General features: G+C 39.4%; 1 protein-coding gene across 3 annotated transcripts in view; it reads left to right on the forward strand.

The window, feature by feature from the left end:
• Positions 1-15,057, forward strand: part of cadm1b (cell adhesion molecule 1b) — a 251,591-nt gene that overhangs the window by 199,322 nt on the left and 37,212 nt on the right. For all 3 annotated transcript variants that reach the window (XM_081614188.1, XM_081614187.1, XM_017308156.2), the window contains 2 exons: positions 3,855-3,951; positions 4,217-4,389. In XM_081614188.1, coding sequence (XP_081470314.1) covers positions 3,855-3,951; positions 4,217-4,389 — 270 coding nt within the window. The remainder of the gene's footprint in view (positions 1-3,854; positions 3,952-4,216; positions 4,390-15,057) is intronic.

The following is a 15,057-nucleotide window of genomic DNA, read 5'->3' on the forward strand; positions in this document are numbered from 1 at the left end:
AGAAACTGTGAAATAAAGGAAAGACTTAACAACTAAAGCGACAAAAGCAGCACAGAGATATTTGAGATAGAATCAATTTGTGCCAAATATAACTTGGCGTTTTGCTGTATGTTCAGATAGTTCATTCAACCTTTGTCCTTACTGACTCTACACTCACCATACACTGTAAAAAAAAAAAAAGAAGGAAAAAAGTCTCTAATCTACGGTAAAATACCAGCAGCTGTGTTTGCCAGAATCTTACCGTATAAATACAGATTTTACCATATTTATACGACAAAATTCTGGCATTTTACTGTAAATTACTGACGTTATTTTATAAATTTTTTTACAGTGTAGACTTAATATTGATTAATTCAAACATATTTTCTCCAGATTAATGAACAGACAGACAGCACACTACTTTAATTGATTTGTACAATAACACAAACTGGGTTGCCAAGTTTGCATTTAATACTGACTTTCTTTCATTTAAATGCATTCAAATATATAAATATGACAGATGTATACTTCATTGTCCCCATAAGGGAAAATATGTCCCAGACAAATTCCCCTTATAGGGAAAATAAAGTATGCATCTACAATGGATCTACATGTATATACATACAACCTTTTTAATGCTTGGTTTAAAGTCCTTCAGAAGTTAGTCTCCTCTGGGGTGTACCACAAGGCTCCGTACTTGTCACAGTTTTGTTTTTGTCTTACTGGATGATGTTTTCCTGACCTAATTAGCTCTTTCAATAGCAGTTTTTAATTCTACTTTGAAAATCCACTCTTACATCTCTGACCTAAACTTTTTAGACGTTCTCATGTGCGCCTGGTTCTTTTTATTTCTGTATTTGGTGTATGTGTTTTGTTACAGTTTACCCAGTAGGTCAGCCTTTGTGCTTGATTATTGAGGTTTTATTACATAATTTTGGATAATTTATTATTCTTCGTCACAGAATTCATAGACTTAGCTGGTTCGTTTTGCATCGTCAAGCATTTTGAGGAGAGACATTTCAGGTAGAATGATCCCAAATACATGCAATTGATTTTGAACGGATTAAACAGTCTAACGTTAAGCTTATTGATTCGTCCTCCATAAACAATGACCTCAACCTCGCTACAATTTTGTTAACTCTGTTGAAAAACAGAGTCTTTACCAGAAAACATAATATTTTAAGTTTATTCTTTAATTTCTGCCAAGAATTCAGAATTATTGAGGAATTATAAATTTGCTTTGAAGTGTACATTTCTTTGCCGGTGTATGATATTATTCTCTATGTTTGGTGAAAATCAACCATAAATTCAAGACTTTCTGTATACTGTAAATAAACTTTTAAGCTAAACTGCACAGAATAATTATGACTTATAATCATTTTTGTCTTTGACAAACAAGCAGGAAACAGCTTTTCTATTTTTAGGGCAAAACAGTAACTCTCTAGATTACTCTCACCAAAATGTGACAGACTGAAGCTGCGACTCCGTTAATGTATGCAAATCTTTAACATGTTAATTATGGACTAATCTTTTCACCGCAGACCAATCAAATGCGTTGCGTAACACTTTGTAAAAAGGCAGAATTGGTCCAACTTGTGTCAGCCTGTACGCAGAAGGTTTTTCACAGACTGAATAGTCACCCTCTGCATTATGGTTCTGGTAAATAAAATTATCTGAAGTCTTAATGCTCAGTCTGAGGAAGAAAAAACAAAAACTACAGAGATCGACTAAGTGCTTTGTCTGGCGACTCGTCGACGATACGAAAAAGAACCCATGACTTTTAACGAGTGAGGTAATGCATAGAAAAAAAAAAAGCATTTTCAACATGTAGACAGTGGATTCATTAAATAGCAAGAGCCCAACACCCCAATAATGAATTCAAAACTTGTTCCAAATGTAAATAACAGTTCTGTTAGATTGGACAGAATGACAAGATTGTAACAAATTCATTTTTATTTATCGAAATCTTTGATGTGTCACGTTGTGTACTTGAAACATATTTGACCTACACTATTTCTCCAAAAGTACTTGGTCATCCCTCCAAATCATTGAATTCAGCTGTTTCAAACATTTCCCTAGCCACATTAAATATAAAATGTAGCTCCTAGAAAAGGTTAACTGAGGACATTCCAGCATAGTACCATGATGAGATGCATCCTGGGCAATTAATCCAAGGTGGAAATCTTCTGGCCACAAAATAGTCCACGGTCGCTTGACTGTTGTTGCTGCTTTAGCAAAGTGGAAGCAATTGGGAACGACTGCAACAAAGCGGTGAGCCACACCAGGCCACACGGTTGGGTCAGGGCATCCTCAGTCACAAAGAGCAGGGAGGTAATCGACTTTTTGTAGAGAGTGACTACAGACCAGCATAGAGAAGTTCAGGAAGTGAGATTTTATTGAGCATTCAAGGACATTTATCAGCAAGATTGGTGTGGATCAACTTGACTGTTCTGCTCTCAACCCGGGAGAGGAGAGGAGAGGAGAGGAGAGGAGAGGAGAGGAGAGGAGAGGAGAGGAGAGGAGAGGAGAGGAGAGGAGAGGAGAGGAGAGGAGAGGAGAGGAGAGGAGAGGAGAGGAGAGGAGAGGAGAGGAGAGGAGAGGAGAGGAGAGGAGAGGAGAGTCTTTCTCGTCCAACATTAGTGTCTGACCTCACAAATGTGTTGGAAGAACTTTTCAACAAATCCAATAAGACACGCTCCTTACCTTGAAAGGATAGGTAGACATTTTAATTTTGGTTGATATACATTAAAGATATGTGATAATTGGATAATTTGTGGTTCATCGTCATGACAACAAACTGCTGATGCTGTTAAACTCCAAAATCTGAAGGTTTGATTGGTGTTACCACTTCTACTGTAACATTCCAGAGGTTATCGATAAATATTAGAAATATGACTTTATTGGAAACTTTTATTGCTGTTCATCACTTCATGTATTATATGAATTGAAGAAGCCACAATATTTTTTCTCACAGATGTATTTGTAAAAACCTCATTGTTTTAAAGTTTTTTTGTGATTGCCTCCAGTAATCACAGGAAGTGCCACAAATTCTTATGACAAGTTTTTTTTTTTCATAATCTTGCCTGTCCCTAGTGTAAAAAGCTGAGCTCCATTGTAATGTCTAAATTTAAGCATAAAGTGCAGTAACTTCTTAATACCCATAATGTGCCCTTAAAAGCTCAGCATATGCTCTTACCATTAAATCATAGCTTTAATTAAATCTTTGGAATATAATTAAAACTCAGTTTCTATGTAAGCTGCTGTCTTGTCTAATAGCATACATTAATTTCAGGTAAAAGCAAAATTGCTTTTCCGATGATTTTTTATTTTTTATTGTCTAACGCATTGATTAAAGAGGTAATGCAAGCTGCCTACCACTGTTAGGCATCAAAGAAAGGTTAGGTTAGTCTTTTGTAGTCTGTCGAATATTAATTTTTTTTAAAAGGTAGATAACTGTTTTGTCTGACCTTTTAAGGAAAAAGAGAAAGGTTGACTGTAACCGCTTGACATTTTGGTAATCTTTTGCGTCCAGAGATAAGAGAGTCAGGGAAAAACACACACACACACACACACACACACACAACACACACACACACACACACACACACACACACAGACACATTTTGCTGTAAGGTAGGGCAAACTGACTGGATGTGTAATGAGAACATAGAACAATCATTTTATCGTCGTCTGCGTTTCACTCGTAGCTGGGTTATCTTTTTTTTTTTTCGTTTCGTTTTGGTGTGAATTTCACTCCAGAGTTCACTCTAGAGACAAATCGTATTTTACTTGGAGGTGAGGAGAAAATAAAAATCTGTTATTTTTTGCTTCATTTTTAGATGTCATTTGCTGTTTTCTTCTGGTTTTTTTTCCAGATAAACCTGAGGTGAAGATCGTGGTGACATATCCTGATGGGTTAACAAGAGAGGGCGACAATCTTGATTTGACATGTATCGCTGAGGGGAAACCACAGTGAGTTGTTTTTCACACACACACACATGCACACACACGGATGAACTTAAGCACTGGAGATTGCTGTTTACTCGGCGGTGCCATCCCTCTCCAAACATCCTCTTAACCTTTCCATTTCATTGTACCATTAAACCAGTTGTTAGCATGCCGTACACCATTAGGCACCCCGCCCTCCGCCGTCGATTTCAGATCTGACCTTTATTTCAGATTTCTAGCATGGGATAGACAGCGTCTGAGTGATGCGTGTGGCATTTGTGCTTTCAAGCCCCCATCAGATCAACTGGCTCAGGGTGGACGAAGACGTGCCGCCGCACGCCGTGGTCACCGGCTCCGATCTCTACATCGAGAACCTGAACAAGTCGTACAACGGCACCTATCGCTGCGTGGCGTCGAACGCCGTCGGGGAGGCCTACGACGACTACGTCCTCTACGTGTACGGTACGTTACGGCTCATGATCGCACCGGATCGTTGGCATCCTCAGGCGTGGGATGCTCTGTAGCGTTGCTCACATCAGTACCGAGCCTGCATTGCTTTATTGTTCTGGAAATGATCACCAAACGACAGGCATTTGTGGCAGCAGACTCAAACTTTCATTTGCATCAAACTTTCATTTTTAAAATTTTTTTTTTAAAGTAAAATGGTGGAAAGATAAAAATAAACTTGCAGAACGTGAACAGTCTCAAAATCGGAGCAGTGTTTGTAAACGGTTGTTTTTATGCTGTAACAAGTGACGACCGCTTGTATGCATTTTAATGGGATGTTTATTTAAAATTTATGCATAGCTCAAGCGTAGGGCTGGACGATACAGACTGGGAAAACGTATCACGATATCAGTATCTTTTGTATCAGTCAATATCGATAATTATTAATTTTTTTTTAAATGGCAACACTTTATTTGAGTTGGGTGTGCATACAGGACTGACATGACAGTGTCATCAATGTAACACCTGTAAATTTTTGACTGTTGTCATGAAGTGTCATTTGGTAGATAGACAATTTTAATGCAGCTTTGCTTTAAAGATGTAATTATTTACCGACTCGACTGGACATTGCTAGAGGCCGCTAGAGGTGAAATTCTTGGACCGGCGCAAGACGGACGAAAGCGAAAGCATTTGCCAAGAATGTTTTCATTAATCAAGGTAACCAAAGAGTGAGTGAGTTAGTTGAAGTCACCAACTCTGCATAGCCGGCCCTGACAGGTTGAGCAGCTAAAGCCTTTCCTCTGCCTACATCTCCCAGAATGCTGTGCAGAGTTCTAGATCAGAGTTTGGTGAACGTTGAATATTCTGTCAGGTGTTTTATCTGTTGATCACTTGCCTATTGCAATACATATTGTTATTGATTTACCATCCAACCCTCCTTAAGTGGAGAAAAATAATCATAAAATTTTTTTCATTTCTTGTAAAATTCTGAAATATTACACAAAGGGCATCTGGTCTTGACTTTAACTAGGCCATTCTAATGCAAAGTTATGTTTTGATCAAAACTATCCTGTAGTTTACCTGCCTGGATGTTTAATCAGTGTGAAGTTTTTTTTTCCACAGTCTTTTACAGACTCCAATAGGTTTTTTTTACAGTACTGTCATGAATTTAGCTTTTGGACAAAAGGTGCAAAAATGATCCTTGATACGGCAATACATGTCAGCTACTTTCTGCTCTGTAAATTGAAGTATGCAGAGCAGGAAGTAAGATAATGGACTTTTTTTTGCCAGTGCTGGGTTGAAGAAAGCCAGCTTGATTCTTGAATCTTAAAAAAAAAGAAAAAGAAGGAAAAAAAAACAAACAGACACGGAACGGAAGAAAACCCGAATGTGTGTTTCTTTTTTTGACGTTAACAGAAGGGCAGCAAATAAACCAAGTGGAACTGCTGCACCAAAACAGCATGTCGTGCCATATGCTCTGCAGTTAGCGGAGCCGGAGGGAGCGCGAGACGTGGACAGGTCAAATTTATACGGAAATATGGAAAGTGCCTGTTCGCCGCCTTCCAAGCACCACTGCAGTCTGAAACTTTTCAGGCCCCACAAACACTGCCCTGCACGACTCCAGGCAATTAATTAGAGTTCACACACTTCCCTCTGGAGCTTTATAATAATTAATATGACTGTGCACCTGTAATGGTTTGTTTATTACCATTTGGATTGTTATAATTTTTTTTATTTTATTTTTTTTTCAATTTTCCTTTGGGGCAGTTTAGTCTTTTTTCTTCTTTTTTTTCCATTTTGCTCAGAAAACGGACAAGTCGTTGCTGTTCCTATGCGTTGTTTTTAATCAGGAAAATGTTTTTTCCTGCCGACAGAGCTGATGCTTTTTGGCAATTGACTTTTTTTTTCAAACTTTTAATTAAAATGTTGTGCAGATTCTTGTTATTTCATTAACCCATATAGGTGCACAACACTAAACTATCATGTGTGGTAGAATATTACATCAGACCAATAAAATATGAATTTTTATGCATAAGACAGCCTGTTTTAAAAATACGCTCATTTGCTGCACAGTTAATGCGCTCAGTACAAGACTCCTTTTTGCAAGAATGACTGCGATAGTGCAGCATGGCACGGACGTGATCTACATGTGGCTCCACTGGTGTGCTAAGGCTTATAAAAGGCCATTTGAGCCTGATCCAGGACCATGGACATTTAAGGACCCTTCTGTGCTAAAAGTGTAGTATGTATATATGATTATTATTAAAGTTTTTTTTACACATTTGGTGAAACTGTCACTATGTTGTGACAGTTTGGTACGAGACAGATAATCTGTGAAAAAAACCAAGCTCTTTCATTTTCTCCCAGTGCTAACAAGAAACAGCCAATAGGAGGCGGGTCTTAGCTCTGTCAATCACAATCTCTTGTGGCGCTGCTCATCCTCCCTTCCCCCGCCCCTCTTGCTCTCTGCTAAGCTTTAGCTAGCGTAGACTATAGTGAACAATTAGGCTAGTTAGCATAGCCACCAATGACGGCAGATAAACGGTTTTCTTGTAACGATTTTTCCACCACTATCACACTCAGCAAAGAGTACACTGATTGATTGACAGCGCTGAGACCCGCCTCCTGGCTCTGATTGGTTGGTTTTGGTCGGGAGCGGTGCACTTCCTCTCTGAGCTCAGAGAGGAAATGGAGGAAGTCGATCTCTTCTGTTTCATGTTGTGCTGTCATGACATAATAACAGTTTTAACAAGTATGTAAAAACGTAACATGCTGCAATTGTAATGCTGAGACATTTGGCATTGTGAATGGTTATTGCCAGAAGACGGATCTTAAAGAAATGGAAATCCTCTGCTGCCTCCTCCTTTCAGATGTGGATCGTGGACATGATGTCATAGAGCTTTGGAACGTGACGTCACTGTTGTAGACGGAGGGATATCAGCGCCATCTTTGGTGTCCATAAACATAGCCGACAAAAACAACATTCTTTTTTTAATCCAAGTTACTTAAAATAATTTAGCTATGGTACGAACTTGCTGCGTTATTGAATGTAATGTCCGATCACATGACTGAAACGGTAAAGAAGTGGAAAACGGACTTTCGTTTCACTATTTTCCTGCTTGGAAACAACGCGAGAAGGCTAAGCTATCGGAGCTAACGAAAAGAAAACGAATCTCCTGATGTCAGCGGTTGAGACGTCCTGATATTACGTTCTCCAACATCCCCAGATACAGACTAGTAGAAAGATTTCAAAGTGATTCTGAGTAAATAGGTCAGATGACTTGAAAGCTATTGAAGAAAACATTATTTATTAAAATTATTTAAAATATATGACTTTAAAATTTAATAGAGGATATTGTGTCTCATGTAAAAGCACGAATTAGCACTGACAATCAGTTGGTTACAATTCAAGGCATTTACTAACATTTGTTTGACAGGAGTGTTTGGTTCAATAATTTGTTAACAGGTGAACCTTCGCGCGCTTTTGCTGGGAGCGGTGGAGAACGGCTGGCCGACATTAGCGTTTATAAATCGGTTCAACCTTTAGCTAAAAGCCCCTTACTCCGCGGAGCTCGAATGTCCTACTTCAAACTAACTTCACTGCGGTGCCCTTGAGGAGGGAGCGGTGGAGAACAGCTGTCCGAAATTAGCGTTCATAAATCGGATCAACCTTTAGCTAAAAGCCCCTTACTCCGCGGAGCGCGAATATCCAACATCCATCCATCCATCCATTCTCTTGCACCCTTGTCCCTTGGTGAGGTCGGGAGGGGTTGCTGGTGCCCATCTCCAGCTAACGTTTCGGGCGAGAGGTGGGGTCACCCTGGACAGGTCGCCAGTCTGTCGCAGGGCAACACAGAGAGACAGACAGAACACACAACCATGCACACACACACCTAGGGGCAATTTGTAGAGGCCAGTTACCCTGACAGTCATGTTTTTGGACTGTGGGAGGAAATCGGAGTACCCGGAGAAAACCCACTCATGCACAGGGAGAACATGCAAACTCCATGCAGAAAGACCTGGAGCTCCGGACTGTCGGCCTGAGTATCGAACCCAGAACCTTCTTGCTGCAAGGCAACAGCTCTACCAACTGCGCCACTGTGCAGCCCCGAATATCCAACATCCAACTTAAAAACAACTTCACTGCAGTCGGTAACGCAAAGAAAACACTGGTGTTCTGACTAGCTTGTTTTGGTCTGTGGACACGAGAGGCGGGGTCACCCTGGACCCTGGTCGCCGAGCGACGTAAACGTCATACGCTGTGACGTCAACTCCAAAGCTCTATTAATACAAATAATAAGATCCCGAAATAAAAAATATTTGAGGACTTTTCAAAGTGCTTCGAATCCATTCCTTCCTCATCTAGACGGCTAATGTAGACTGATGCTCTAGCTGCTAACCCCAGCTGCAATTACTATTACATGTATTTATTTATTTATTTATTTTTACTTTACTGCTTCGTATAACCCTTTATGAATTACTTCCTGACTAACTGGCAGAACAGTTTATTGTCTGAGCCGCTGTTTGCTTGTTTATGTGAAAATAAAAAAAGTACATTTTGTGGTGGAAAAAAACCAGCCTTGACTTTGGATTTGATAAATCAGTAAATCTATAACAGTAGATTATAAAAACATTACTCCCCCAGTTCATGACTCAACTTGCACTGTGTGGTTTGTACACTCTTCTCTCTGCCATCTAGACAGAGGACTTTAGCGCACGGACCAACATGGTTATGTTTTATTTTTTTCACTGACCTCTCTGATTCAGGAGTGTAAGAAATGCAAGAGTCATTGTCTATGTCCTGTAACTGTAAGCGGTGGCTTTCACAGCTGCAGTCACTTTACTGCCCTAGTCTGGGCATTCCTATATACATTTTTTTCTGATTTTTTTTTTTTTTTCTGATTGCTTCACAGTTCTGTCAAAACTGTGATTGTGCATGTTTCTGTGCCACTTTTTCTACCACACCTTTTCCTTCCACTAAACTTTCCATTAATGTACTTTACTTTTTTTGTGATGCTAGGACTCTACCGTTTGGTTGTGTAATATAACCCTTTTTCTCATAACTACTGTGAATGGTCTCAAATAATATTCACATTTTCTGAAGCTGAACAATGATCAACATTAACTGTAATAAACACTAATCACTCTGAGTCCTAATAATGACCACAGATTCAATTGTGGTCTTAAATGATATATTTAATTTTTTGTTGACTTAGTTTTTGTTCCACAGATAACTTTTAAAGGGCAACACGGAGGCCGTCTCTCCAGAGGCATGAATTTCAATGAGCTGACAATTGGCTCACTTCTCTTCATTTAGGCCTCATTTTCTCTTTTATCCTAACATGACTGTCATCATTTTCACAGCTGTGTGCATGTTAATGTTTTTTTTTATTATTATTATTCCTTTTTTTTTTGCTTTTCAGCACATAACTACAAAGCCCATTTAAAACACAACCAATTAATCACTGGAACAATTACTGTGATCTTTGGAGGATTTACTTGATCAATTTTTGCACGAGCAACGTTTTGCTTTTCCTCCGACCGCAACAAAACAGTTATTCGACAGCCGCCAAGAACCTTTGCACTTGAATTCTCAGAGGGGAGCGAACAACAGGAGGTGATTATCTGAAGTTTTTAAAATCACAAAAAGAAAAAAATGAAAAGGGACGCTCTGACGTTACACACACTCCTTTCTTGGACCTTAATTTCCTGTTTTTTTTGGGGGGGGTGTTGCTGGCTGGCAGCGGTGTATGATGATCAGTGGGGGGGAAAATAAATGAAAAATTTCCAGCAGCTGCAGCCCGTTGTTGGCAAGTTTAGTTTTTTCTCTCCGTGGAGCGTCGTGCTGTTTTGCATTTTTCTCCCAAGTTTCTGCCAATGTGCCAAAACCGTTCTGTGCCAGTGACAGTACCTGGTACTGGCGATGAAAATTTATCTGATGTTTAGACTCAAAAAAAAGGAAGAAAGAAGAAAAAAGCAAAAACGGAAGACGTTGGGAAAGATTTTGAACTCCAGTAAAAGTGATAAAACTGATTTTCACTTTCACCTAACCTTTATTTAGAAGCCATGGTGGGAGACAAATTCAATTATCTTTAAAAGGCACGTTAGAATTACAACTAATTGGCTGATATTTAGCAAAAACATGCTATGAAAAATTAATATAAAAAATTTCTTTCACAAAATTAACAGATTAGATTTTAGACTAGAATGTTTTTAGCTTCAATATATCAAACGTCCATCTAAATTTAGCAGTAGGGGCCTCATTTGAAAAGAACTTATACTTTTAATTGAATCTTACATTTTATCTTTTAGAAAGTATATTAAAGATTATTTCTGGGCCCAACAGACATATAAGCTTTTTGGGAAAATGGCACCTTGCTATAAACTAACACAAGACCTGAAAGCCAAATGAAATCAATCAAACCTTTTAGAGTAATAACAACAGGATCTGCTGCAAACCAGGCTGGATGACACACTTAGTGAGGGAAGAAAAAAGCACCAGCAATGAAAGATTTTATTGTCACTGACCAATTGTTAAAAGAAAGTAAAAGTAACTCATACGTAGCAGTTAGAAAAATCAAAACACGACTATCAAAAAACACAAGTAGGACCAGTAAAAACAAAATGACGAGTGACGTTAAATGAAAACGGCACAATACGAGACGTTAAATTGCAAAGTAATTTAACGTACGTTAAGAACGTTAGAGAACGGCAGCAAAGCGAGGCATATTGGACGCCTCCGTAACACTTACTAGACTCTGTCTCCATGCCAACCAGCAGCTTGGAAGAGGTGGCAGGAAAAAGCCTGGTCTGGAACGTGTTCTGCCTACGTTTTAAACGTAGTACGGGATCTGTGATGCAGGGCGTCTGTTTGTCCCCCGAAAAGTTTTGGGAACTCTGTGAGACGCACCACACCGCAAACTCCTTTAAAAGCGAGACGTTTCGCATGGAAAATAAACCTTTATTGGGTCTCTCAACTGGGTAACGATTCAAATTATTCCCCACAGCTATAACCTTTTTTCACGTTTCGATCAGAACTGCTCACCACACTAACATGGCCCTCAAAAAGCTGACAACAAGCATTTCGTAGGATTTTTATTTTGTTGTTGTCCAAAAGCGTGGTTTTTATGCCGTGTCTGAAATAGCTTTAATTGTTATTCAGTCGGCGTGTTCATCAGTTCTCGCTGACAGCTGTAATCTCTTCGTCAAAAACAACCAGTATAACATTTTATTGTCTGACTCATAAGCCAGTGTTTAGGGAGGTTGCTGAAAATGTCCATTTGCAAAACAGAAATGCATTTGTAATTGGGTGTTACATCAACAAATAAAAAAAGCAAAAAAAAAAAAAAAAACAGCAGCAACTGTTAGGCAAACTGTTAATAGGTTTACTGGAAGGACAAAGTCTTGGAGAGAAACGTCGAAAATCCTGTCAATGTCAGGAATTTGAGGATAATATATATATATATATATTTAATTTCTAGGGTTTGTGGGAGCGGCCAGTGACTTGAGTTTGGGGACTTTTTAAAAACTTGTGAAGTTATTGCCTCCTGAATGGTTTGCAAGCGTGTTACTGACGGCATGAATTTGCAGTCGCGTGGGGTTTTAGGAAATGTCACAGCGGAGCACAGCGGGATCTCACTAATCCAAATCTCTGGGGAATAAATGGCATGGAACGGCTCTGGGATTCAAGTTTGCCCTTGCCGAAATCATTTCAGTGCCTCCAAAAAAAGAAAAAAGAAAAGAAAGAATTCCCAACAGAAACTTTATTTGAACGAGAGTGATTATCAGTTTATTTATATCAGCTCAGCCCTTGGTTACTTGTGTTACATAATTGAAGGCTTATGGGACATCTCTAAATAACAAATCAATCAATCAAGTTTATTTGTGTAGCATATTTTGGCAAGAAGGCAATTCAAAGTTCTTTACGTCATAAAATCATGAAAATAAAAAGTCATAAAAACAACATATACAGTCGCCAATTGAGAAACCAACAACATACATTACATTTTGTCAAGTGCCATCATAGAGACACATCAAATATGTTGGTCAATGTTCAAAAGCGTCTCTACACAGTTTTGGGTTTTAGTCTTGATTCAAAGGAACTCAGTGTTTCGGCTGTTTTGTAGTTTTCTGAAAGTTTGTTACAGATTTTTTAACAAAAAGCAAATTTTTCAGCACAGCCAAGCAGCAATTAATTCAGGGGATGATTTATGTGACACACCGACTCCAAAAAAATTCATAATTATGAGATGAATTCAAATTATGTTCGGGGGTTTTTATACTTCTAATAGAAATTTTACGTGGCCCTCTATGTTTTCTACCCTTCTAAAGGGTGAGTCTTAAAGGGGCGGTGATACGTTTATTTCAGGCACCAAGTCTTTTTGTAGGACAACTAAGCAACTATGTTACCTTCAGTTGTCATAAAAATGCTGTATATATAAAACATGACTTAAAAGAAACTTGACTTCCCAATGCGACACCATGACATCTGGTTTCTGCCTCTTTAAGAAACTCTGCCTTAGCCTGTCGTCACAACAGCGCTCCTTGTGATGCCGTTCACAACTGAACAGTAGTTGGTATGACGAGCTCAGTAGACTCCACCGGCCTGGAGCTCCATCCATTTTTAAGTTTCAGCTAAATGAGAGTGCTACAGAACAGCTGCAACAAATTAAAGTTTGCAGTTGTAAGTTGGGAGCAAAAAAAAAGAAAAAAAGCGGGAAGGCTGAGAGGGTGAAAACTGTGCTAACATCTTGAAGCGCTTCAACTAGAATCACACACCTGCAGCCCCCCCACTCTGAATGACTTTCTCACACTTTCAAAAGGTGCAGCTAATGAAACCAATTAGTACAACCCGCCCGAGCGCTCGCACCACGTTGGCGAGCGAGGCTGCGGCTCTGCTGGGCGTTGTGCAGGTATTCCGCTGCTCCACCGGGTGGATGATGACATCTGCTCGTTCCCAGCGGACCCCGTGACGATCGCTTCCAAACAAAAGGATGACATATGCTGCCAAACAGCTCACTCACAGTCGATCATCGCGCTATCAGGACCACGTTTCCATTAGCCGAATAAAGATCCCTCCCCCCCCTTGAAACTGGTAGAGACTGAGTTTTTACTTCATAGAACCCCCGAAATAGCACCATAGCATTCTTATATCGCGGACAGATTTACAGAACTGCCTGCGAGCGCTGAAAAAAACACATGTATAATGCGTGTCTACTGGTGTTTAATGTATGTATCATTTGATTCATGCTCTCCCCCCATTACCTCTGTCATACTCCCATGAATGAGTAAAAGCAGTGGGAACCGAATGTGCTCTGCTCGCGCCGTAAAAATGTAGAGCGTCTCCGTTATCAGCGTTTGTGCCTTTGGCCATGACCCCTTCAATTAGTAACTTTGTATCCACATATTTTACCAATTTCCATTAAACAGATTTTCTCTGGTGTGTGAGCTTTAGAGGCTCTCTGACCTCAGCTCTCTGTAATGAGACACAGGAGATTGATAAAAGGTGCTCAAAACTGCATATAATTGCAGCCGCGACTCCCACTCCTCTTTCTGGAGGATTTAATGCCAGACGAAAATCGCATTGTGGTCCATGTGAGAATTTGTTGTCCCAGACTAATCATGCCTTCTACAGTAGCTTAATTAGTGTGTGTTCCTGTAACATTGATTGGTCTTAGCATTATAACCTTGTGCAGTTTTTTGTTTTGTTTTTTAACCCCCCTTTCTGTTTGAGCCGTGTACAGCTTCCAAAGCGGCAAAGTGTTTCTAAAAGAAAAATCCGGTTTTTATAACTACTCAGTCTCGGATTTAGAGAGTTTTAGGGGGTTAAATTAACACTGTTTCTGAAAGAGACCAAATTTGTTTCAGGACAGTCTTGATTTAACTGTGTAGTATAAGAAAACCAAGCATGCTTTCATTTTTTAGGGTTTTGTGCACTTTCCTGTGCCATCTTAGGGATTTGTTTTGGTTTAACGTTTTGTTGTCACAGTTAAAGATTTTAAATGAAACTTATTTTGATATCTTGCTAAGATAACCACTGTCATTTATTTAAGAAAGCAATGATTTGATATCACACAGCACACTTCACTGCTTAACCTGGGCAGACTTTCTGTTGTGTCTGACATGAAGGAGATTAAAAAATCTCTTAAAAAAAAAAAAAAAAAAGTAATTTCCCAATCTAAAGAAATTCAGGAACAGATGGGAAACAAAGTCGTTGACATCCATCAGTCTGGAGATTGTTACAAAGCCATTCCTAATGCTTTGGGATTCCAGTGAACCACAATGAGAGCCTTTATCCACAAACAGAGAAAACATTCAGCAGAATCTTCCCAGAAGAGCCTCGTGTGTTAAAGTTACTCCAAGAACACACCGATGAGTCAACGAGGAGATCACAAGAAAGAATATCGGAGGGCTCTGCTGTCTCAAGTAAAGTTTTTGGTTCAACATAGCAAAAACAAGACTAGTCAAAATGGCGTCTGCGGGAGAGATGGTCCCTAAAATGTTTGTGAAAACTTCCTGTCTAGACAAAAGTACAACGTGCTGGAAATAGTGCATCCTGTTACATAAAACCACATCATAGCTAGATTCAAACGTGGTTGTGGTCGTGTGATGGTTAGCTGCTTCTGGACCGGGATGACTTACCATCATTAACTGTGTTTCCATTCACCATATGATTCCGCAAAT

Source organism: Poecilia reticulata, chromosome 13 (genome assembly GCF_904066995.2).
Source record: "Poecilia reticulata chromosome 13, P_reticulata-male-v2, whole genome shotgun sequence".
Taxonomy (NCBI): domain Eukaryota; kingdom Metazoa; phylum Chordata; class Actinopteri; order Cyprinodontiformes; family Poeciliidae; genus Poecilia; species Poecilia reticulata.